The sequence below is a fragment of the Mobula hypostoma genome, chromosome 20 (assembly GCF_963921235.1).
Source record: "Mobula hypostoma chromosome 20, sMobHyp1.1, whole genome shotgun sequence".
Taxonomy (NCBI): domain Eukaryota; kingdom Metazoa; phylum Chordata; class Chondrichthyes; order Myliobatiformes; family Myliobatidae; genus Mobula; species Mobula hypostoma.
In genome coordinates, this window is record NC_086116.1 from 57,507,924 (window position 1) to 57,530,820 (window position 22,897).

Consider the following 22,897-nt stretch of genomic DNA (forward strand, 5'->3'; position numbering starts at 1 on the left):
CATAGAAACCCTTCGGATTTATTTTCATCTTACTTGCCAAAGCAACCTCATATCTTTTTTTAGCTTTTCTAATTTCTTTCTTAAGATTCTTTTTACATTCTTCATATTCCTCGAGCACCTCATTTACTCCAAGCTGCCTATATTTATTGTAGATCTCTCTCTTTTTCGGAACCAAGTTTCCAATATCCCTTGAAAACCATGGCTCTCTCAAACTTTTAACTTTTCCTTTCAACCTAACAGGAACATAAAGATTCTGTACCCTCAAAATTTCACCTTTAAATGACCTCCATTTCTCTACTACATCCTTCCCATAAAACAAATTGTCCCCATCCACTCCTTCTAAATCCTTTCGCATCTCCTCAAAGTTAGCCTTTCTCCAATCAAAAATCTCAACCCTGTTATGTCCCATCTTCCCTTGTCTCTCTCTAGAAATAATAAAATCCATAACTTTTTCCAGTTGTGATGAAAGGTCGCCGACCAGAAACTTTACAGATGCTTCCTCATCTGAAAACAATTTTTTAAAGTTTTATCTATTACATTATATCGATGCGACTGATAGGTGAAAGAGATAAGTGGCTGGAAAAGTGGGATTCTGATAGGAGAGGACAGAAGACCATGTCTGAATGGGAATAGGAAGTAGAATTGAAATGGGTGGCCACCAGGAAATCTCTCACTACCATTCAGGGCCCCAAACAGTCCTTCCAGGTGCGTCTGTTGGGGTCATACTGTATCCAGTGCTCCTGTATATTGGTGAGACCTGAGTGGGAGACCGCTTCGCTGAGCACCTATGTTCCATCTGCCAGAAAAAGCAGGATCTCTGGTGGCCATCCACTTCAATCCTACTTTTGATCTGCCATGTTGGACGTTATTAAAAGCCTTCTGAAAATTGAAACGCTTCACATTCAATAGTTCCTTCTTAGATATTCTACTGCCACATCCCATGCATTATTCATACAAGGTTTCCCTTCCATAAATCCAAATTAACTCAGCTCAATTCAATGATTCTTTTCCAACTCTTCCTTTATGACGTCTTAAGACCATAAGATAAAGGAGCAGAAGTCGACCATTCGGCCCATCGAATCTGCTCCGCCATTTTATCATGAGCTGATCCATTCTCCCATTTAGTCCCACTCCCCCGCCTTCTCACCATAACCTTTGATGCCCTGGCTACTCAGATACCTATCAATCTCTGCCTTAAATACACCCAACGCCTTGCATGACAGATTTTAGCAATTTCCTTACTACTGATATTTAGATTAGATTTTTTTTTAGATTATGAGGACACTCAGTCCTCGTTTATTGTCATTTAGAAATGCATGCGTTAAAAAATGATACAATGTTCCTCTGGTATGATATCACAGAAACACAAGACAGACTAAGACTAAAACTGACAAAAACCACATAATTATGAAATATAGTTACAACAGTGCAAAGCAATACCGTAATTTGATAAAGAGCAGACCAGGGGCACGGTAAAAAAAAATCTCAAAGTCCCGATAGCCCCAACATCTCACGCAGATGGTAGAAGGAAGAAATTCTCCCTGCCATGAGCTTCTAGCACCGCAAACCTGCTGATGCAGCACCCTGAAAGCACCCAACCACAGTCCGACTCTGAGTCCGTCTGAAAACTTCGAGCTTCCGACCAGCCCTCCGACACCGAGCACCATCTCTGCTGAGCGCTTCGACCCCAACCCTGGCCCCAGCCGCCAAGCAACAGGCAAAGCCGAGGATTCGGGGCCTTCCCCTCCGGAGATTCTCAATCACACTGTGGCAGTGGCAGTGAAGCAGGCATTTCAGAAGTTTCACCAGATGTTCCTCAGTGCTCTCACGTCTTCCTTCATCAAATCAGAATTGTGCACGGCCTCCTACTTGACAGATTACAGATATTCATCACCAGAGAGGCTGCGCGCGCTGCCATCTTCTCCTCCTCCCGTGTCACAGACACTATTGTAGCTCAGGGCATCAGAGTTTGGGGTTCAATCCTGGCACCCTCTGTTAGGAGTTTTGCATGTTCTCCCGATGGAATGTGTGGGTTTCCTCTGGGTGCTCTGGTTTCCTCCCATAGTCCAAAGGCATACTGATCAGTAGGTTAATTGCTCTTTGTAAATTGTCCCGTGATCAGGTTAGGGTTAAATCGGGGATCGTTGGGCAGTGCGACTCAAAGGGTCTATTCTGTGCTATCTATAAATAAATAGAATTTGGCTAAAAAATTGGCATTTCCAACTTACTGTTTTTCCTCGCTTAAATAAAGAAAGTTACATCTGTCCTCCTGTAATTCATGGGACAATTCTAGAAACTATAGATGACCAACAAATCCATTACTAGTCGCCTCTTTCAAAGTTCTGGAAGATAGGTTCTGGGGCAGAGCAATGGCACAGTTACCACACTTTTGAACTGGCTTGGGTGCAATCTTGATCTTGGGAGCTTCCTCCATGGAGATTGTAGGGTCTTCCTGTGATGCTAAGGTTTCCTTTGGAGCTCCAGCTTTCCTCTCATATCCCAAAAATGTGCTGATATGTAAATTAGTATAAGTGGGTGCCAAAAGAATGAGTGAGAAGTTGATGGGAATGGAAGACAGAATAGGTTGCAGAGAAATAACTGAAGGAAGTAGGCAGATCAGGATGCTCCAAGAGCCAGAATAGATTCAATGGACCATATGGCCTTTTAAGTCAAAAGGAAACATAAGAAACACAAGTCTTTGGAATTTTTCAGCTTTCAGACATACCAGCTGGTCTAGCACTTTTTAAAAAAAATTGTTATATTTCTTTCAGTTCCTCATTATCACTCCATCCCTGTTTCTCTTGAACGTATAACAGTTGATTTTGCTTCTGTGGTGTGGAACAGAGGTGCTATAGGTAGTGCCACTTTCTCACAGCTCTAATGAGCTGTTTTTGATCCTGACCTCCAATGTTGTACGTGTGAAGTTTGCGCTGCCTCCCTGTAGCCAGCTGGATTTTCCTCAGGGATTTCTGTTTCCTCCCACATGACAAAAAATACACTATTAATTCTCCTTCCCCTTCTCCTATAGTCCACTCTCCTCTCCTACCAGATTCCTTCCTCTCCAGCCAGCTTCACCTATCACCTTTTCGCTATCTTCTTTCTCCTCCCCCCCCCCACCTTTTATTCTGGTGTCTTCCTCCTTCCTTTCCAGTCTTGAAAAGGTCTTGGCAGAAACGTAGACTGTTTATTCAATTCCATACACTTTGCTTGACCTCCAGCATTTTGTGTGTGTTGTTTTGGATTTCCAGCATATGCAGCATGCTTGTGTTTATGACTTTCTGTAAATTACCAAAAGGGTGGGTGAGTGGTAGCCAGCTGTGAGATAATACGTGGAAAACATAGAAAGGGTGCAGGGGAGATTTACAAGGATGTTGCCTGGATTGGGGAGCATGCCGTATGAGAATAGATTGAGTGAACTCAGCCTTTTCTCCTTTGATCGACAGAGGATGAGAGGTGACCTGATAGAGGTGTGCAAGATGATGAGAGGCATTGATCATGTGGATAGTCAGAGGCTTTTTCCCAGGGCTGGAACGGCTAACATGAGAGGGCACAGTTTTAAGGTGCTTGGAAGTAGGTACAGAGGAGATGTCAGGAGTAAGTTTTTTACACAGGGAGTGGTGAGTGTGTGGAATGGGCTGCCAGCGATGGTGGTGGTGGCAGATACAATAGGGTCTTTCAAGAGACTCCTGGATAGGGGCATGGAGCTTAGAAAAATAGAGGGCTATGGGTAACCATAGGTAATTTCTAAGGTAGGGACATGTTCAGCACAGTTTTGTGGGCTGAAGGGCCTGTATTGTGCTGTAGGCTTTCTATGTTCTACGCTTCTAATAAGTTATCAGGAATAAGTGGGATGAATGGGTTCATGGAATGCCATGAGAGCAGGCATTAATGAGGCAAGTGACTCACTTCTATATTATTAGGAAATATAAAGAATGGAAAATCTCATAAAAATTGCTATGAACGCAGCAGGCCAGGCAGCATCTCTAGGAAGAGGTACAGTCGACGTTTTGGGCCAAGACCCTTCGTCAGGACTAACTGAAGGAAGAGTTAGTAAGAGATTTGAAAGTGGGAGGGGGAGGGGGAGATCCAAAATGATAGAAGACAGGAGGGAGAGGGATGGAGCCAAGAGCTGTACAGTTGATTGGCAAAAGGGATATGACAGGATCATGGGACAGGAGGCCTAGGGAGAAAGAAAAACGGGGGGGAGCTCAGAGGGTGGGCAAGGAGTATAGTGAGAGGGACAGAGGGAGAAAAAAGAGAGAGAGAGAAACAGAATATGCGTATATAAATAATGGATGGGGTACGAGGGGGAGGTGAGGCATTAGCGGAAGTTAGAGAAGTCGATGTTCATGCCATCAGGTTGGAGGCTACCCAGATGGAATATAAGGTGTTGTTCCTCCAACCTGAGTGTGGCTTCATCTTTACAGTAGAGGAGGCCGTGGATCGACATATCAGAATGGGAATGGGACGCGAAATTAAAATGTGTGGCCACTGGGAGACCCTGCTTTCTCTGGCGGACAGAGCGTAGGTGTTCAGCGAAACGATCTCCCAGTCCGTGTTGGGTCTCGTCAACATATAGAAAGCCACATCGGGAGCACCGGACGCAGTATATCACCCCAACCGACTCACAAGTGTCGCTTCACCTGGAAGAACTGTCTGGGGCCCTGAATGGTGGTGAGGGAGGAAGTGTAAGGGCATGTGTAGCACTTGTTCCGCTTACAAGGATAAGTGCCAGGCGGGAGATTGGTGGGAAGGGACTGGGGGGACAAATGGACAAGGGAGTCGCCTAGGGAGCGATCCCTACGGAAAGCGGGGCGGGGGAGGGAAAGATGTGCTTGGTGGTGGGATCCCGTTGGAGGTGGCGGAAGTTACGGAGAATTATATGTTGGACCCGGAGGCTGGTGGGGTGGTAGGTGAGGACAAGGGGAACCCTATTCCTAGTGGGGTCGTGGGAGGATGGAGTGAGAGCAGATGTGTGTGAAATGGGGGAGTTGCGTTTGAGAGCAGAATTGATGGTGTAGAAAGGGAAGCCCCTTTCTTTAAAAAAGGAGGACATCAGGGAGATGAAGATGAAGCCACACTCAGGTTGGAGGAACAACACCTTATATTCCGTCTGGGTAGCCTCCAACCTGATGGCATGAACATTGACTTCTCTAACTTCCACTAATGCCCCACCTCCCCCTCGTACCCCATCAGTTATTTATTTATATACACACAGTCTTTTTCTCTCTCTCCTTTTTCTCCTTCTGTCCCTCTGACTATATTCCTTGCCCATCCTCTGGGCTTTTTCCCCCCTCCCCCTTTTCTTTCTCCCTGGGCCTCCTGTCCCATGATCCTGTCATATCCCTTTTGCCAATCAACTGTCCAGCTCTTGGCTCCATCTCTCCCCCTCCTGTCTTCTCCTATCATTTCGGATCTCCCCCTCCCCCTCCCACTTTCAAATCTCTTACTAGTTCTTCTTTCAGTTAGTCCTGACGAAGGGTCTCAGCCCGAAACGTCGCCTGTACCTCTTCCTAGAGATGCTGCCTGGCCTGCTGCGTTCACCAACAACTTTTATGTGTGTTGCTTGAAATTCCGGCATCTGCAGATTTCCTCGTGTTTGCGTATGGAAAATCTATAGTTTTCTGCCGTATCCTTATTCTCTATTATAAATTCATCCCACTTTCCACAAACAGCTACCAGTTGCTTTTTAAACATATTCATGAAAGTTTACAGTTCATTATGTTTCTTGTCACTTTACTCTCGTATTCTCTTTCCTTCCTCATTTTCTAGTAATCTTATAAGCCTCTTCCTTTGAAATGAAAATGTCTTTAATTTTTTTGACTATTTCTATTACCTCTGTCCAGTGGCAGAAGAGCTTTTCCCGGAGTTACACTGCATATCCAAGAGATGAGTTTCACCCTAAGACAACTCTAAGCAAAGTGTAGAGAACAGCATTAACTACTGCACATGAAATAAAAAACAAGAAATGCTGGAAACAGCTGAAGCATCGTTTGTGGAGTGCGAAAGACAGTTAATGAAATGATGACGGGTCAATGACGTGTACTATTAATTGTGTTCTCTTTAGAGATGTGATGAGACATGGCGATTATATCCTGCATTTCCTATTTTTAGCAGCACACACAAAATGCTAAAGGAAATCAGCAGTCAGGCAGCATCTATGAAAATGAATAAACAAGTCAACATTTCCGAAACGCTGTTTATTCATTTCCAAAGATGCTACCTGACCTGCTGAATTCCTCCAGCATTGTGTATGCGTTGCTCTGGATTTCTAGAATCCGCAGAATCTCTTGTGTTTATGATTTCATATTTTAATACTAGATTCTCAATTTTCCAACTTCACCATAGCATTTGACTTCACGAACGGAGAATGGGTTTTGGAAAACCCTACCTAAATTTTCCGTCCTTGGGAACAGAACAGAGACTACAACACCCATCAGAGTGCGAAATGCCGAGCTGGATTACATCCGAATGGCGTTCTGGAACATGGAGTTCCCATACCGCGCTCAGGGCTGTGAAGGAAGAGAGAAGAACTACGTTAACCAGTAACCTTTGCGGCACACGTGGCGCGGGTGACGTCCCGACCCGTCCAGTAGAAAGGGAGAGGTGCGAGGCCCGGCAGCGCGGGCCGATTGGAAGCTCGGCGAGCGGAGAGGCGGGGCGTACCCAGTCTGGCAGTGCGGCGAGTGGCAGGCAGAGTTGGAGTTTGAGAGAAGCGAGTGTATTTCCAGAGAGAAAGGGTGACAGAAACGGAACACAACATGTCGCTTCAGGTCGTCACAGCGAAGCTGGCCGAGGTGGAGCTGAAGGAGGCTGTGGTGGCCTCGGATAAACCGAGCGCCGAGGGCAACAGCGTCCAGACAAAAGACGGGGAGCCCACGGCAACGACCTCGGCGGAGGAAGTCAAGCATCATCACCTGCCGCCGCTCAGCACTGCAACCAAGGACTCCAAGTCGGCAATGAAGCGGATGGAGGCCGCGCAGAACGGGGACACGTTCAACGCGGACGGGACCGTCATGGAAGCGCCGCGGACCGTGAAGAAGGTGAGGGGACGTGAGTGACCCGGCGAACCTTTCCTGCGACTGCCCCTCTCACTCAGTTCCGAGCAGTTTTCCGGATGGCAGCTCCTGTTCTTCCCTGAGGGGGCCGGGGTGCGTTCGGACGAGCTGGAGCTGACGGTTAACCGCGATCCTCGATCTTTTCCCTTTGTGGCGGAGGGTTAACCCTCGGGCTCTGTTCAATGAATGAGTACTCGGGCTCTGCGCTCCACGGGGGCGGAGCTTCAGGTTTGCTTAGCAATGACATGTGTATTATTCCGCCCACTTGACTGGTCCTTCATTTCTGATGCTCCCCAGAGAGAAGCCATTCCCTCCATCATTTCTGCTTTTAAGAAAAGCTATCTAATTATTCATTACCCAGTCTTGTTCCTTTACTTCACTATCTGAGTGAGATTTCATTCAGATTTTCTTTTTCAAAACTTAATTAATATTCAATCCTTGACTTTATACACTGGGGCCATGGCACATGGCCCATGACATGTGGTACATTTCTATAAACTCTTATTTCATGGCTTTAGAGAAGGGGACAACAAGCTTAGATAGGAAGAGCTTGTTGGAACAGAAACAATTGGAAAATTTTAAAGCAGTATTTAAAATTGTGTGTTTACAGGTGGAAAACAGCAGTTTCTGATGGGATTGTCAAGTAGCATGCACAATACAATTCTGATATTTGCTTTCTCCAGATAGCCATGAAATATAGAAAGACCATGGAAGTTGATGAAAGAAAAGGCATGAAAAAGAAAAGAAACAAAATTTGTATACCCCAAAAAACCCCATCCCTGCCCTGCAGAAAAAATCATCATCAATAACAATCCCAGACTCCCCTCACTCACAACAGAACAGTGACTGTAACAATCCACGACCCCGTCACTTAGTGAAGATACAAGGAAGGGGTTAAGGAGAGAACTTGTGCAGTTATGGTGATGATTAGTAACTCAATACATATAAAAGTAATGGAAACTGAATTAGCAGGTGCCTTTAAAGTGAAGCTGGATAGGTATCTGTGGAAGAAAGACTGAATTGTTTGCATGGTTTAAAGCTATTGACACTGTTCATTGAAGATAGATGTTACTGGCCCACATTGTACTGTACATCTCTAATTCTTGCTGAACTGTAGGGTGAATTTGGAGTCCACTGTGTTGCGAATTCTAAAACCAGACTAAGTTCATAGAAGCATAGACATAAAAAAAACCTGCAGCACAATACGGGCCCTTCAGCCCACAATGCTGTGCCAAACATGTACTTACTTTAGAAATTACCCAGGGTTACCCATAGCCCTCTGTTTTTCTAAGCTCCTATCCAGGAGTCTCTTAAAAGACCCGATTGTATCCGCCTCCACCATAGTTGCCGGCTGTCCATTCCACGCACTCACCACTCTGCGTGTTTAAAAAAAACAAACAACACCACAACAACAACAATTTACCCCTGATATCTCCTCTGTACCTACTTCCAAGCACCTTAAAACTGTGCCCTCTCATGCTAGTCATTTCAGCCCTGGGAAAAAGCCTCTGACTATCCACACGATCAATGCCCCTCATCATCTTATACGCCTCCATCAGGTCACCTCTCGTCCTCTGTCGCTCCAAGGAGAAAAGGCCAAGTTCGCTTAACCTATTCTTGTAAGGCATGCTCTCCAATCCAGGCAACATCCTTGTAAACCTCCTGTGCACCCTTTCTATAGCAGCGGTCCCCAACCACCGGGCTGCGGACCGATACTAGGCCATGAGGAAACGATATGAGTCAGCTGCACCTTTCCTCATTCCCTGTCACGCACTGTTGAACTTGAACATAGGGTTGCCAACTGTCCTGTATTTGCAGGGACATCCCGTATATTGGGCTAAATTGGTTTGTCCCATTCAGGACCGCCCTTGTCCTGTATTTTCCCCGCTAAAGTAGAGCGTTCCTGTGAAACCTTTCGTGTTGAAATGGCGTGAAGCGAAGGAGCAATTACCATTAATTTAAATGGGAAAAAATTTTGAGTTTTCCCAGACCCAAAAAATACCAAATCATACCAAATAACACTAAACCGAAAATAAGTAACACTAACATATAGTAAAAGCAGGAATGATATGATAAATACACAGCCTATATAAAGTAGAAATGATGTATGTACAGTGTAGTCGGGAAGATGAAGGCAAAACTGATTTGAGGGGAAAAAATTGGTACGAACGCGCATGTGCATATCACATGCACATGTCACGCATGCGCACACTGGTGCCTGCACAAGGCTTCATGGTCATGGTAGTCTTTCCTGGGGTAAAGTGTCCCAGGATTTGACTGCTACTTTTGTCCCTTATTTGGGAGTGAGAAAGTTGGCAACCCTAACTGTAAAAGACATGTTGAGGTGAGTTTAACCCTACTTGAACACCACCCGCTCCCCGGTCGGCCAGTCCGCAAGAATATTGTCAATATTAAACCGGTCCGCGGTGCAAAAAGGGTTGGGAACCCCTGTTCTATAGTTTCCACTTTCTTCCTGTAGTGAGGTGATCAGAACTGAGCATAGTACTCCAAATGGGATCTGACCAGCGTTCTATACAGCTGTAAAATGACTTCTCAGCTTTTCAACTCAATCCCACTGTTGATGAAGACAAATGCACTGTATGCCTTCTTAACCAGAGTCAACCTGCACAGCAGCTTTGAGCGTCCTAAGAACGTGGACCCCAAGATCCCTCTGATCCTCCACACTGCCAAGAGTCTTATCATTAATACTATATTCTGCTATCATTTTTGACCTACCAAAATGAACCACCTCACACTTGTCTGGGTTGAACTCCATCTGCCACTTCTCAGCCCAGTTTTGCATCCTATCAATGTTCTGCTGTAACCTCTGACAGTCTTCCACACTATCCACAACACCCCCAGCCTTTGTGTCATCAGCAAATTTACTAACCCACCCGCCCACTTCCTCATCCAGGTCATTTATAAAAATCGCGAAGAGAAGGGGTACCAGAACAGATCCCTGAGGTACACCACTGGTCACCGACCTCCATGCAGAATATGACCCATCTACAACCACTCTTTGCCTTCTGTGGGCAAGCCAATTCTGGATCCACAAAGCAAGGTCCCCTTGGATCCCATGCCTCCTTACTTTCTTAATGAGCCTTGCATGGGGTACCTCATCAAATGTCTTGCTGAAATCCACATACACTACATCTACTGCTCTACCTTCATCAATGTGTTTAGTCACACCTTAAAAAATTCATTCGGGCTCGTAAGGCACGACCTGCCTTTGACAAAGCCATACTGACTATACCTAATCATATTATCCGTGTCCAAATGTTCGTAAATCCTGCCTCTCAGGATCTTCTCCATAACTTGCCAACCACTGAAGTCAGACTTCAGGATCAAGTTTATTTTTATTGATGTGTTGTGAAATGTGTTGCTTAGTGGCAGTAATACAGTGCAAGACATAAGTTACAATAAGAAATCAAATTACCTGAAGAACTTTAGTGAACTACATTGTTTTTACTTGTTATAATCCAGGGAATTGACGATTGCTGTTATTGGTGCCTGCTTTTTAAAAATTCGTTTGAGTTTAAATTATCCAACTGGCTTAATGGCCTTTGGACACATCAGTGGTTCAATACACTAAGCTTTTATATTTTATGTAATTTGGCAAAACATTAGCAGCGATATTATGTCAGAGATGAGCAAGATGATCCCAGGACTGGTTAAAAATTCTACAATTATTGTGTGCTTTTGCTGCATTGGAGTTCCAGCCTGAAAAGCAGTTCGATAGTTTCCATTGACAGGAGGATAGTAAGTAACCAGAGGACAGACTTGACAGTTAACAATTGAACAAGAAGGTGGGATGCAAACACGAGGAATTCTGCAGATGCTGGAATTTCAAGCAACTCACATCAAAGTTGCTGGTGAACGCAGCAGGCCAGGCAGCATCTCTAGGAAGAGGTACAGTCAACGTTTCGGGCCGAGACCCTTTCTCAGGACTAACTGAAGGAAGAGCTAGTAAGAGATTTGAAAGTGAGAGGGGAAGGGGGAGATCCAAAATGATAGAAAACAGGAGGGGGAGGGATGGAGCAAGAGCTGGACAGGTGATTGGCAAAAGGGATATGAGAGGATCATGGGACAGGAGGCCCAGGGAGAAGGAAAAGGGGGAGGGGTGGGAAAAACCCAGAGGATGGACAAGGGTATAGTCAGAGGGACAGAGGGAGAAAAAGGGAGAGAGAAAAAGAATGTGTGTATATAAATAAATAATAGATGGGGTACGAGGGGGTGGTGGGGCATTAGCAGAAGTTTGAAAAGTCATTGTTCATGCCATTGGTGGGATAGTTGGCTGAAAAGGACATGACAAAATGAAGAGATGCAAGATAAGTTTCTTGTGAAGTTTTGTGTTCCTACCTCCTGAAAAGCTACAATTTGAATGAAAATACAGTAGAAGCAGGTTTTCAAAGTCAACTTTCAAATGGAATTAAGTAGATGTGAAGAAAAAGAAATAAGTCTATAGATAGATTGGAAATTGAAGTTGAGTTATTTCTGAAAGCCAACATTGATACAAAGGACCCTTTGGTTATCTCTTATGACTCCAAATATTTTCAGTGTTCAAACATTGCTTTCGAAAGGATGTTCGGAAGCCATGTAGTTTGGACTTGTAACCATATTTTATTTTGACCTCCCGAAGTCCTTGGGAATGAATAGCCCTCTTTCTAAAAATAGTTTATCCTTTTGTTCAGCAGTCTTATCTGCCTGGCTGGTGCACAGGCTAGATAGTTCAGGAAATTGCTTTTGTTTATTCATTGGATTGCTTTGTTGAAAACATTTCCATTTTTGATAACTTTAGCTGACTTAAGTGCCATATTGTAATAAAATATTGTTATCCTGTTCTGAATAATTCGACACATTTGCATGTCATTGTCGTAATCCAAAATAATTTTTGAACTAGTATAATTATGGCAATTGATCAACAGCATAGGATGACATTTTAATCTAAGATCACAGTTTTTGTGTGTAGAACACTGTGGCAGTGTTGATGACAACCCAAGTTACCAAGTGAAACACGTTTGAAAAAAGATTCAAAAATGTTGTGGTAGTGGTAGTAATGCAAAATTGTATGCTGGAAATTTGCATTACACTACAGATATTGGTTATGGAAGATTTTCCACCATTACTGGGAACGAAGAATATATATGGGACAAGTTGAGGTTCTGTTTTGCTTTTTGTTCGCTTGAAGTTTTGAAAATGCAGTGGAAACAAAAGTAAGGAAGATCATAAATGCTTAGTGAACTAAAATTGCAGCTTTATGATATGCCATTCTGAATAATGAATAGCATTTTAATGTGACAAAGCATTGTTATAGATAAGAATGTGTATAATGTCTAGAATAATTTTCCTTTGCCTTTATACATAAAGAATTTTAAATGAAAGTCACTTCCTGTATGTTTCAAATTAGAAGTTTTAAGAACATCTTTTGAGAAGCAGCTTTAATTTTAATTTGTGAACTGTGTTGCAAAATTAAATATTCAAACTAGCTGTTTTTGTTTAAATGCTATGCTTTGAACCTGGAAGTTGAGATCATGTTACAGAATTGTATGGTTCAATGGCATAGGTATGTTTCAATGTGTTGACAAATAGATCAATATTTTATGATTTTTGCAAATTCAAAGCTCTGTATATTGTACACAGAGGAAATGTCTGACTCATTACTGCATACTAGAAAAAGATTGCAGCTGCTTTGTGGTTATTTAATGAAAATGCTAATGCTGTGGTTGAAGTTGAATTGTACAAGTATGTCATGCAGTCAACTAATGTAAGAAAGTGTAATTTGAGGTTTTAAGTACATTTCTTAATGGTAACATAATGGTGGTCAGGACTTGTTTACTGAACAGTTTTCATCATGAGCAAATCTTCCTCTGTGGTGTAAGCAAGATGGTACTTGCATGTTTTATTTAAATTGGGTGAGTACAGATTCTATAATTAAATCAGAAATTTGTGAATTGAGTTTTAATAATTTTGAGAAGATTGGTATGAATAAATTAAAAAAGGACAAATGTCAGCACCTGCAGTTTCAGCCACTTGCAACTCTAGCTTTTACAGTTTGGGTTTGCAGGCGGGGAGTCATGATCTTGCCGTTCTGACCACTTTATAAGAAAAGTGGCTATTTACAATAAGACTTAAATTCCAGGTAGCCCATGTGGTTAAGAAATTTTGTTATAATAGCAACCTTTCCCGTATTTCCTGCTTTATTTAACTGCAAAATGCCTTGTAGGAGCTGAGCATAACGCACCAAAGTAAAAGGCTGTTAAGTCCACTGAATTTATGCTATTTCTTTCAAAGAGTAATCTTAATTAGCTGTCTCGTCTGATCTAGGAAGCGCAATTCTATTCTTGAGATCCTTCTAATAGAAACATGGAAACATAAAAAGCCTACAGTACAATACCGGCCCTTCTGCCCACAAAGCTGTGCTGAACATGTCCTTGCCTTAGAAATTACCTAGGGTTATCCATACTCCTCTTTTTATATATATCTCCATGTACCTGTCCAGGAGTCTCTTAAAGGACCGTATTGTATCTGCCTCCAGCACCATCGCTGCAGCCCATTCCACGCACTCGCCACTCTCTGCCTTTTTTTTAAAAAAAAAGAACTTGTCCCTGACATCTCCTCTGTACCTACTTCCAAGCACCTTAAAACTGTGCCCTCTTGTGGTAGCCATTTCAGCCCAGAGTCCACAGGATCAATGCCTCTCATCATTTTGTACACCTAATGGTATTGAACAATTTTGATTTTCATTTTTCTTTGCTGGATGAAACTGAAAAGTGCAGAATTCATTTTCCATCCCTAATACCTTTTGAGGTGGTGGTGATCTTTCTTGAACTAGCAAGTATTTTGTTAATGGATTGTGCTAGATAAGTGGTAGATGGCTTTGGTGACTTGGAATGAGTTACTTGTCATAGGATATTGCTGTGCTCTGTCGTTGTAGCTATTTTACTGTGTTATCTTGTTGGATTTCTGGTCAATCGTGACACTTGGGATATTGCTTGAAGGGACCTGGAGATGATAATGCTGTTGGACATCAGGGTATATGGTTAGAATTCTCTGATCATTGCTTGAAGCTTTGGTGGAATGTATGTTACCTACTTGAATGCTGTAGATAACTTGCAGCATGCAGGTGAGGGCTGATTTCATTGCTGAGGAATTGAGCATGGTCTAGAACACTGTTGAATCATTAGCAAATATACTTCTGATCTTAAGATAGAAGAATCATTAATGTAGCTGAAGGTGGAAGGTTTGAGGATGTTACCCAGTATTCTGTGTAACTTGTACACAATGAATGGGAAGAACTCTGCTTTCACATTTTTTTTTGAAAGCTGATCGTAAACACTTTTTGTTTAAAAAAAGCTTCCATGTGAATCTCAATTTTGTTGCTTTCCAGATGATGTCTTTAGCTGGGCAACTGAATGAGCTGTTTCCAGAGTTTTCTAATGCTGTTCCAAATGTGTTGAAAAATGCCTATATGTGATCTATAGTAATTCTCCATCATATGGATGGACAATCTGACAACAGCATGGCTCTTTAGAAGTTGCAGGTAACCACTACCTTTAGGTAGATGGGGCTGCTGGGGTTATATTCTTAGAAAATAGCCTGCACCTTGATTATTTTTTTCTGTAATGCAAGAATATTGTCTGTGCAAACATCAAGAAATGAGATGGGGGGGGAGGCTAATATATTTGGTTTGTTTTCACATGAATTTCATGAGTGAATTTTATTTCGTATCTGAAAGTTTTTGGTTAGTGATTTGTGAATTCTAAAAGGGGAAGCTTCTGTTATGCAAACAGTAGTGTGGCAGTCATCTTTATATGTTTTGGGTTTATTTTGGAAGAAATGTTAGAATGCTTTTATAGCTTGTCCTGTTGAAGCACCTTCAATTACTCCAAAAGACTGAGGTTTGGTAAAAATACTGAAAGGCTTTTATTCGCTGTACAATACGACCTCCACAATGAGTGTCTGCCCCTGGACTGAGGGGGAGGGGCAAGATGAACACCTTTATATGGGACTCTGTGGGAGGAGCCACAGGGGCAGTCAGCAGAGGGGTGTGTCCAGACGGGTAACCAAGTTACAACATCCTGAAACGTCGACTGCGCCTCTTCCTATAGATGCTGCCTGGCCTGCTGCGTTCACCAGCAACTTTGATGTGTCTTACAACATATATACATGGTTTACCACACCTGTAACATTTTAAATGCATTCTACAGTGCTTAAACAAGTTGCTGGTATGTCATCAAAGGGAAAAAGAGAACAGTTTGCTGTAGTGTGGGAAATACTTGTGAATCTCAATGCTGTTTGAATGGACATACTTAATTGTCTTCTAGTAATAAGCATGGAAAAGAAATTCATGTTTTGTTGAATGATTAAATTTTTTTGCAACAATGTTTAAACTTATTTGTGATTGGGATTTAAGTTTTTAATTTTGAGACTGGTTCTTACTGGGGTAACTGCACACAACAAATTATTTTTACTGGAAAACTCCGATTACAATGTTTGATAGGGGTAACAGTTGATGAGGGCACTGTATGATGAAGTTCACATGAATTTTAATAAGGCTCTTGATAAAGTTCCATGTAGCAGGTAGGTGAAAAGAGTAAAGTTCCATAGGATTCCAAGCTGGCCCTAAGGACAATAGTTCATGGGTGCTTTGTTAATGGAAGAATGTTGCCTGGGGAATTCTCCAGCGTCTGGTACTTGGGGTGTTTAATTCTTGTAATTCCTATTAACATTTAGGTCAAAATGAAGGAATGGTGAAGTGGCTTAGATTTGATGCAAACACTGGCCACCTGGCTAGCAATGGATAGGAAAATTTTGGACTGTTAGATGGTGTGGTCAGCTGGGTTGAAAAATAACAAATGGAATTTAATCCAGAAAAGTATCAGGTAATTCATTTGGGGAGATGCAGGAATATGTGGGAAACCTCTGAAAATGTGGCATTTGATTGTTCATAAATCCTGATTTGGGTGCTGCATCTTATTTGTAAATTAGTCCAGGATTGATCTGGGAGTCCAAAATGTGAAATGGACATGTGCCCTAAGAAGGTGTTGCAGTAGCTGGCATGGACCTGGATGTGTAGCCAGACCTGGGATTGATGGGTAAACCTGTGGCTGAAACCAGACTCAGACTGTACATCTCCTGCTTTCTTTTCAAAATCACCAGCATAACTGGAAAAATTGTTACACTAGTGCATAATAAGTAAAATAGAACTGTATTTGAGTATTTAAGGGAGTAACGTTTGGTAGGCACAAGTGTGCTGGATTGGGTTTTTACTGTACAGAATAAGTAGGATATTGAAGAAAGAGATCTCAAATTCTAATAGAATTAAAGGCAGCAGGATACTTCAGTAAAATAGTTAAAAGGTGCATGTAATTGCCTTATTTGCCAAGCAATATGAAAGTGAGTTTATGAATTGTACACAACTGTAGTTAGATCATAGCCTGAGTACCACATGCCGTTTGCTTCTTGCATTGCAGGAAAAATATAGTTGTATTGGGGAATGCGGAAAAGATTTACAAAGGTTTTGCCAGTATTAAATTATAGTTTTGAGGAAAGATTGGCGTGGGGGGGGGGAGAGAAAAACTAGAGTTTTCTTTGGAACAGAGATAACTGTAGGAAGACTGAATTGAGATATATAAAAATAAGTGTTCTGGTTTGGGTAAATAGGTACTATTTTGCCTAGTAGAAAGATAATAAAACAGGGTCATGTGTTTAGATTTAGAGGGGACTTGAAATATTTTTCACCCAACAAATGGTTCAGGTTTGGCAGTCATGTAGAGGTATAAACCCTCATTAAGCTGTATATCAGTGTACACATAGATCTCTGGCCTGCTTGGCTGGGTAGCTTTTGAGTATGCAGAATGTTTTATGTTACTACTAGTGGATTTCTCCAATGATAAATCACACCAGCGTATGATTTACTCTCTCTCAAAGTTTTAAAAAGAATCCCTTGGTATTGATTCAAAGAAAGGTAGGTGAGATAATCCTGGTACTGTATCATGACCAAAATCATTAAAATGGATTAATTGATCATTACCACATTTCTGTTTTATAAACCCTCTGTGCACACTTTGTGTGCTACCATCCTTGCATTACTGGCTCAGTTAAAAAGTATTTTGGTTGCAAAGCCAATGGACAATCAGTGATCATGAAAGTTGCTGTTATATATAGAAGTTCTGTCTCATTTAGGATATCTGTGAATGGCCTCTGCGCTATCACTTAGATAGTAGAACAACTACCTGTAATCACTACCGCTCCATGCAGACACACTTCGAATGAAAATTGAATGACATGAATAGTCTAGTTTGATGCATATATTTTTATGCAGTCTGCCAAACTATTTCTTGGCTCAGGCTCAAGCTATTGAGTGGGTTTACTGTCATGTGTCAGATTTATACTTCAGGTGGTACAAAATATTAATTATAAGGGGAAATGGAGGGTATAAGTCAAGTCTGGGGTCCCTTGAATTACTGAAAGGAGAAAATCAGCATTATATTTTAAAATCTGTATAATTGTGAAAGAAATCCAGTATAGGACATTGATTGTACCCAGGACTTGAGTTTGGTGTCATTTGTATAGGATATTCTTGCTGATGAATAGTGGGGCATCTTCACAAAGTTGTAGACCAATGTAGGGATCTCTGCACAAGTCTTTATGTTATTAACTGAGCTTCCTGGCACGGCCAACATTTATTATCCCTTGTCTGCTCTTGAAAAGATGGCAATAAGCAGCTTTCTTAAATCTCTGCCTTTCGGGGGAAAGTACTGCAGGTGAGGGAATTCCCGAATAAGGATAGGAATCTATTTCCAAGTTGGGAGGAATGAAAGAACAGGAATGTATTTCCAAGTCGGAATGACTTGGAGAGCAGCTTGTTTTCCAGGTCTGGTTGACCTTGTGATATTTGTTGCATATTTGATAGGTGCTGTTGGTTTGAACAACTTTTGGATATTGTTAACAACATATTAAAGCCAAGGCAACTTCATGGAATACTTCAAATTCCATTCAAACATTGAAAGTGATTTTTACTGGAACTAAGCATTATTTTATCGAACCTTCCAAGTAATGTTTTATTGACTTTCACATTAGGGCAAAGTTGCTTATTTATCATGATCTGTTTTGAACCAGTAATTGTCAGGTGACTAGACCCATCCAAACACTCGGGAGCTTTTGTTATGGGAAATGTTAAGCACTGTTGATAAGTGTCTTCATTTTAGGTTATGATCTTGAGAAACATACTATAATGGATTACTAGTGAGATGAGAGATGTAAGTAAATTAGAAGCATTGGTAATCTTATAAACTAGAATATGGGTATTGCTACTTGTCAAAATATTTAAACTAACTCGTCAACATTTAAGCTGGCAAAAAATTCTGTTTTGACATTGAGAAACATGAGAAATATTTGAATCACAATGGACATGGAAGATTGCTAATATATAGTGTAAATCTTTAATGTCTTCTACTGAGGATCTTGGATACAATGTATAATCTGCTTGGTGATGGTAATCCTTGATCTCTGTCACCTGAGATGTAATCAGTCACAAAAGAACTGGTTGCAGATAATTCCAAATCTTAACATTGTGCTGCTGGCCTTTTGCTGGATCAGTCTGCCTTTTATTGCTATTTCCAATCTGGTTTTTGTGTAAGTAATTCATTATTTTTCCATCTACATCTTTCAGTTGAAAGATTTCTGTAATTTCATTAATCCAGCAAATTGCTTGATCTGTGATTTGCTATTTCTAACTGTAGCTCCCTGATTATCTACCACTCCCTTATAGAAATTCATCATCAGTTTAACGTACACTTGGAGGCAAAGCTACAAATAGTTAGGGTATAGTGAGCATCAGAAGTGTTAAGGTTGCAGATCAGAGCTTCCTAATGAAAGGAAAAATTTGCAGATGCTGGGAATCCAAGGCAGACACATCAACAATGGTAAAAAGAAATGATGTGTATATGTCTTGGATGTAACATTTGTACCAGAATTGTATGTATGTTAGAGTTGAAATTGGTGATAGAGATGTTATTTCTGGAGTTGCTAGAACCATGACTAAATTTGGTAAGCATTTGGTAAACAGTGCTACTGGCTTGATGGACCAAATGGTTTTCTTTAATGACCCTGACTTGATGTAACTGAGTATGCTTTGCATGTTCCTTCTATGTATCTAGACGAAAGCAGTGTTACATGTTCCCTTAAGTAGTTTATCCTTATTCCAAGTTTAGACACTTGCATTTTAAACTACAGATTAACGTCTCAAGGCTATTTACAGAATTCTCAAACTGTTTTGTCACTTTCCTTTATTTGTCCTTGGGTTTATAGTTTTTAAAGACTAACAGCATATTTTAAAAAGTAAGAGCATATTGTAGATCCAGAGTAAAGCATTGTGGGGAGATCAAGGATTGATTTTCTTTGAATTTCCTGACTGATTTCTAAAAGCTGGGACTTAAGTACAACATCATACACAGCATCTTGTACTGTAGTTACATTTTCTTGCATTTCATTTGGTAAGGCTAGAAATGGGATTTAGATGGCTCTTTTGTGATCCTATATTTCTAATTTAATCTGTGGGAATGCCTAGAATTTTTTTGTGAATTATAATTCTCCCTTAAATTTTAAAGATTAAGGTTTTATTTTCTCGACCATTTTAAAATGGTATTAACTTCTCAGCAGGTTTGTCAAAAGTGGCATAATTTTATAAATTGTCCATCAGTTGTTGGGTACCACATCAAGGTTTTTCCTTCTTTCATTGCAAATATTTGAAGTATTGGTAAGGCAGTGATCTATGACTTTGATTTCCAATCTAGAGGGAGCTAGGTACACATTGCATTCTTCAGAGTATATTTAATGCAAGAATGTAGCAGAATGTCTTATAATGTAGCAGAATCAACTAATTGAAAATCGGTAGTGTTGAGATTTTGAGCTTTGCTCTAAGTCTGTACGATCATTGTGAGGATATTAGCTGGATGTAGATTTATGATGTGGAACCCCATTGGGAGCATTTTTGTGTTTACTGTAGAGTGGTGGTAAATGGACATGGAGTATCCTCAAACAGGAAAATCAATTGGAAAATATTTATTTCCATACACCATCTTTGTAAATTTCAGTCTGATATATAATGACTAAAGTTCTGGCAAGGTACAGATTCATTACTTTAAACCTGAATATTTAAAATAAAGTTTTATCTGTAACCAAGAGAATTTATTTTGGAATTGGTTTTTGTGTTTTATTTTGTCATTCTTGGAAGAGATGTAACGCTTACTGACTATGAGCCCTATACCTTAGACAGATCAGGTATTACCATTGGAAAAAATATGCCACGTGATTTACATAACTAAAAATGCTTGCTTTGTGGAAGATTAGATATTGCTATTTATTGGCCCATCTTAGTAATTGTAACCTATATTGTGCTTCTTCTCAAAATGCATATTTGGATTCATGGCCTATTTCAACCTTCCTGAACACCAACAATGTTATGAAAAGAGGTTAATTTAGTATAATGAAGTAGCTAAAGCTTGTGGATCTATTGTTCAATCCATTTTCAAATGTCTGTATCCATTATGGAGAAAAAATAGCAAGAGGAGGAGGGGTGTGGTTGGTAGCAGTGGGGCAGATCATTTTCATTCAACACTGTCTGGAATGTGTAACTTGATTCGAATTGCTGTGGAGTAATTTATCTTACCTGTAATAATGCAACTTTATTCAAGTGTTGCAGGCTTGTCATGGAGTTCGGAGAACAGAATTGAGTCTAGAGAAAGCTGGCACAGCTGAGTACAGGGAGGTGTGAGGCTGTGAATAGGCTGCAGTATTCCCGTGTGAATTTTACGATTAGTGTGTTGTGGAATAGAAGCTAATATACTAGCAGTCTCTGTGATGATGAGCAAAGCAGACTTGGTGCACTTGCGGACGTAAGCAGCAGGGCTTCCGATGAGGTTAAGTTTACTTAGGTGGAACAGAATTTATGTTGGAGAAGTAGCAACTACAAATTTAACAGCCTTCCCCTTCGGACTGAATCTGATAACATACATGACCAGTCCAGCCGTTGACTTGCCTTCAAATAAGTACTACATGAATAGGCATGTGTAGTTTTTTTTTAAACTATTTCCTTGAGGCTAAATTTAGTAAACACAAATTCTGTGGGGCAAAGTTGGTTCAGTGACTCTCCCATCCACCTGTAGCTCACCCTGTTGTGTTCCATTCTTCCTCAGCTTTCTCTAAAGTGCTACTGCCTGTACTGTTGTGTCTGTCTTTCTTTTTCACAAAATACGAAGTTGTATACCTTGGGTAGGTTCATAATTTGCATCAGTTAGGGCCAGGTGTGGCCCTTCAAGCCTGCTGCACTATTTAAAGATTATGTCTGATTTGTTTAGCCCAGTTATGCAGGAATCTATCACTCCCTTCTTTATCTACCTATGCATTATAGGTATTCAAAGATTCTGCTTTCATTGCCCTATAAGGAGGAGAATCCAAAGATTAGCAGCCCCTGTGTTTTATAAAAAATGCACCTCCTACAGTACATTAAATGTTTATTCCTTTTTGTTTGATAGTGACCTCCTGAGTGAGACCTCTGTTGGTTAGAGTTGACCACGGATATTGCGTCCTAGCTGTCTAGATTTGCAAGCCTGGGCAGTACGATATTGGGAGAAACCTATTGCCAATGAAGCAAGCTTCCCTCTCCACGCATCTGATAAACCCAAAGGAACAGGGCAGAGACTGGTACCAGGTACATCACAGGAGTAACCAGTCACTGTTGAACTCAACATAAGACTTGATACGGGTCCCCTAAATCCTAAGAACTTTCTACAGGGGCACAATTGAGAGCATCCTGACCAGCTGCATCACCACCTGGTATGGAACTGTACCTCCCTTAATCACAGGATTCTGCAGAGTGGTGCGGACAGCTCAGTGCATCTATAGTTGTGAACTTCCCATGACATTTACAAAGCCAGGTGTGTAAAAAGGCCCATAGGATCATTGGGGACCCGAGTCACCCCAGTCAGTCTATTCCAGCTGCTACCATCTGGGAAACTGTACCACAGCATAAAAGCTCTGGGACAGCTTCTTCCACGAGGCCATCAGTCGGATGAACTCATGCTGACTTGAGTTAATTTCTATGTTACATTGACTGTTCTATTTATTATAAATTACTATGATTGCACAGTTAGATGGAGACATAACACAAAGGTTTTTCCTCATGTATGTGAAGGAAGTAAAAGTCAATTCAGTTCAATGACTGCTTTAAGGACTCCACCTCTAGATTTTCCCTCTGGGTTTATCCCCAAAAGTCCTCCCTGTGAGTGGGTATAACCACAAGGCAACAGAGGTTTGAGATCAGGATTTTTCTTCTCTTAGATGAGCTGTCAACCATGACCGACAAGCCCCATCTGCTCAAAGTGATTGGTTTTAAAGTGCTACTAGCCTGCCTTTACCCTTTCTCCTGTCAGTAGAAATGGTTCCACTGGGCTTAATAGCTAAGCCACATATGAAGGTCAGGAGCTGGACTTGGTTGTCAGAGGTAATAGAGGTGTTGGTTAACCCTATTCAAAATTCAGAAGTTCCAGGAGGATGTCAGCAGTTTGGAAAACTGCAAATGTAATTCTCTTGTTCTAGAAAGGAGGGAGACAGTTATAACCTATAGGCTGGTTAACCTCTGTTGTCAGGAAGATGGAGTTATAATCAAGGAAGAAATAGTGTGTCATTTAGGGAAGTTTAATGCCATGTACCTCAAATACCCTCTGACAACCAAGTCTATGCCAGTGATCATCAGACCATAAGATATAGGAGCAGATGTAGACCATTTGGTCCATTGAGTCTGCTCCACCATTCAATCATGGCTGATCCAGTTCTTC

General features: G+C 41.3%; 1 protein-coding gene and 1 long non-coding RNA gene across 9 annotated transcripts in view; one reads left to right on the plus strand and one right to left on the minus strand.

Annotated features, from left to right (window-relative positions):
- The window catches only part of LOC134359559 (uncharacterized), a 43,850-nt gene extending 34,904 nt beyond the window's left edge, over positions 1 to 8,946 (minus strand). Inside the window, exons 1-2 of the long non-coding RNA XR_010021142.1 lie at positions 7,072 to 8,946; positions 6,392 to 6,512 (exon numbers count right to left, since the gene is read on the minus strand). This is a non-coding gene — a long non-coding RNA (uncharacterized LOC134359559). The remainder of the gene's footprint in view (positions 1 to 6,391; positions 6,513 to 7,071) is intronic.
- The window catches only part of LOC134359558 (putative adenosylhomocysteinase 3), a 98,720-nt gene continuing 82,404 nt past the window's right edge, over positions 6,582 to 22,897 (plus strand). For 4 of the 8 annotated variants that reach the window (XM_063072997.1, XM_063073000.1, XM_063072998.1 and 1 more), the window contains exon 1: positions 6,587 to 7,043. In XM_063072997.1, coding sequence (XP_062929067.1) covers positions 6,762 to 7,043 — 282 coding nt within the window. In that variant the 5' untranslated portion in view covers positions 6,587 to 6,761. Of the gene's footprint in view, positions 7,044 to 12,253; positions 12,272 to 22,897 lie in introns of those variants that run through there. The other 4 variants (XM_063073003.1, XM_063072999.1, XM_063073001.1 and 1 more) reach the window with 4 other exon arrangements.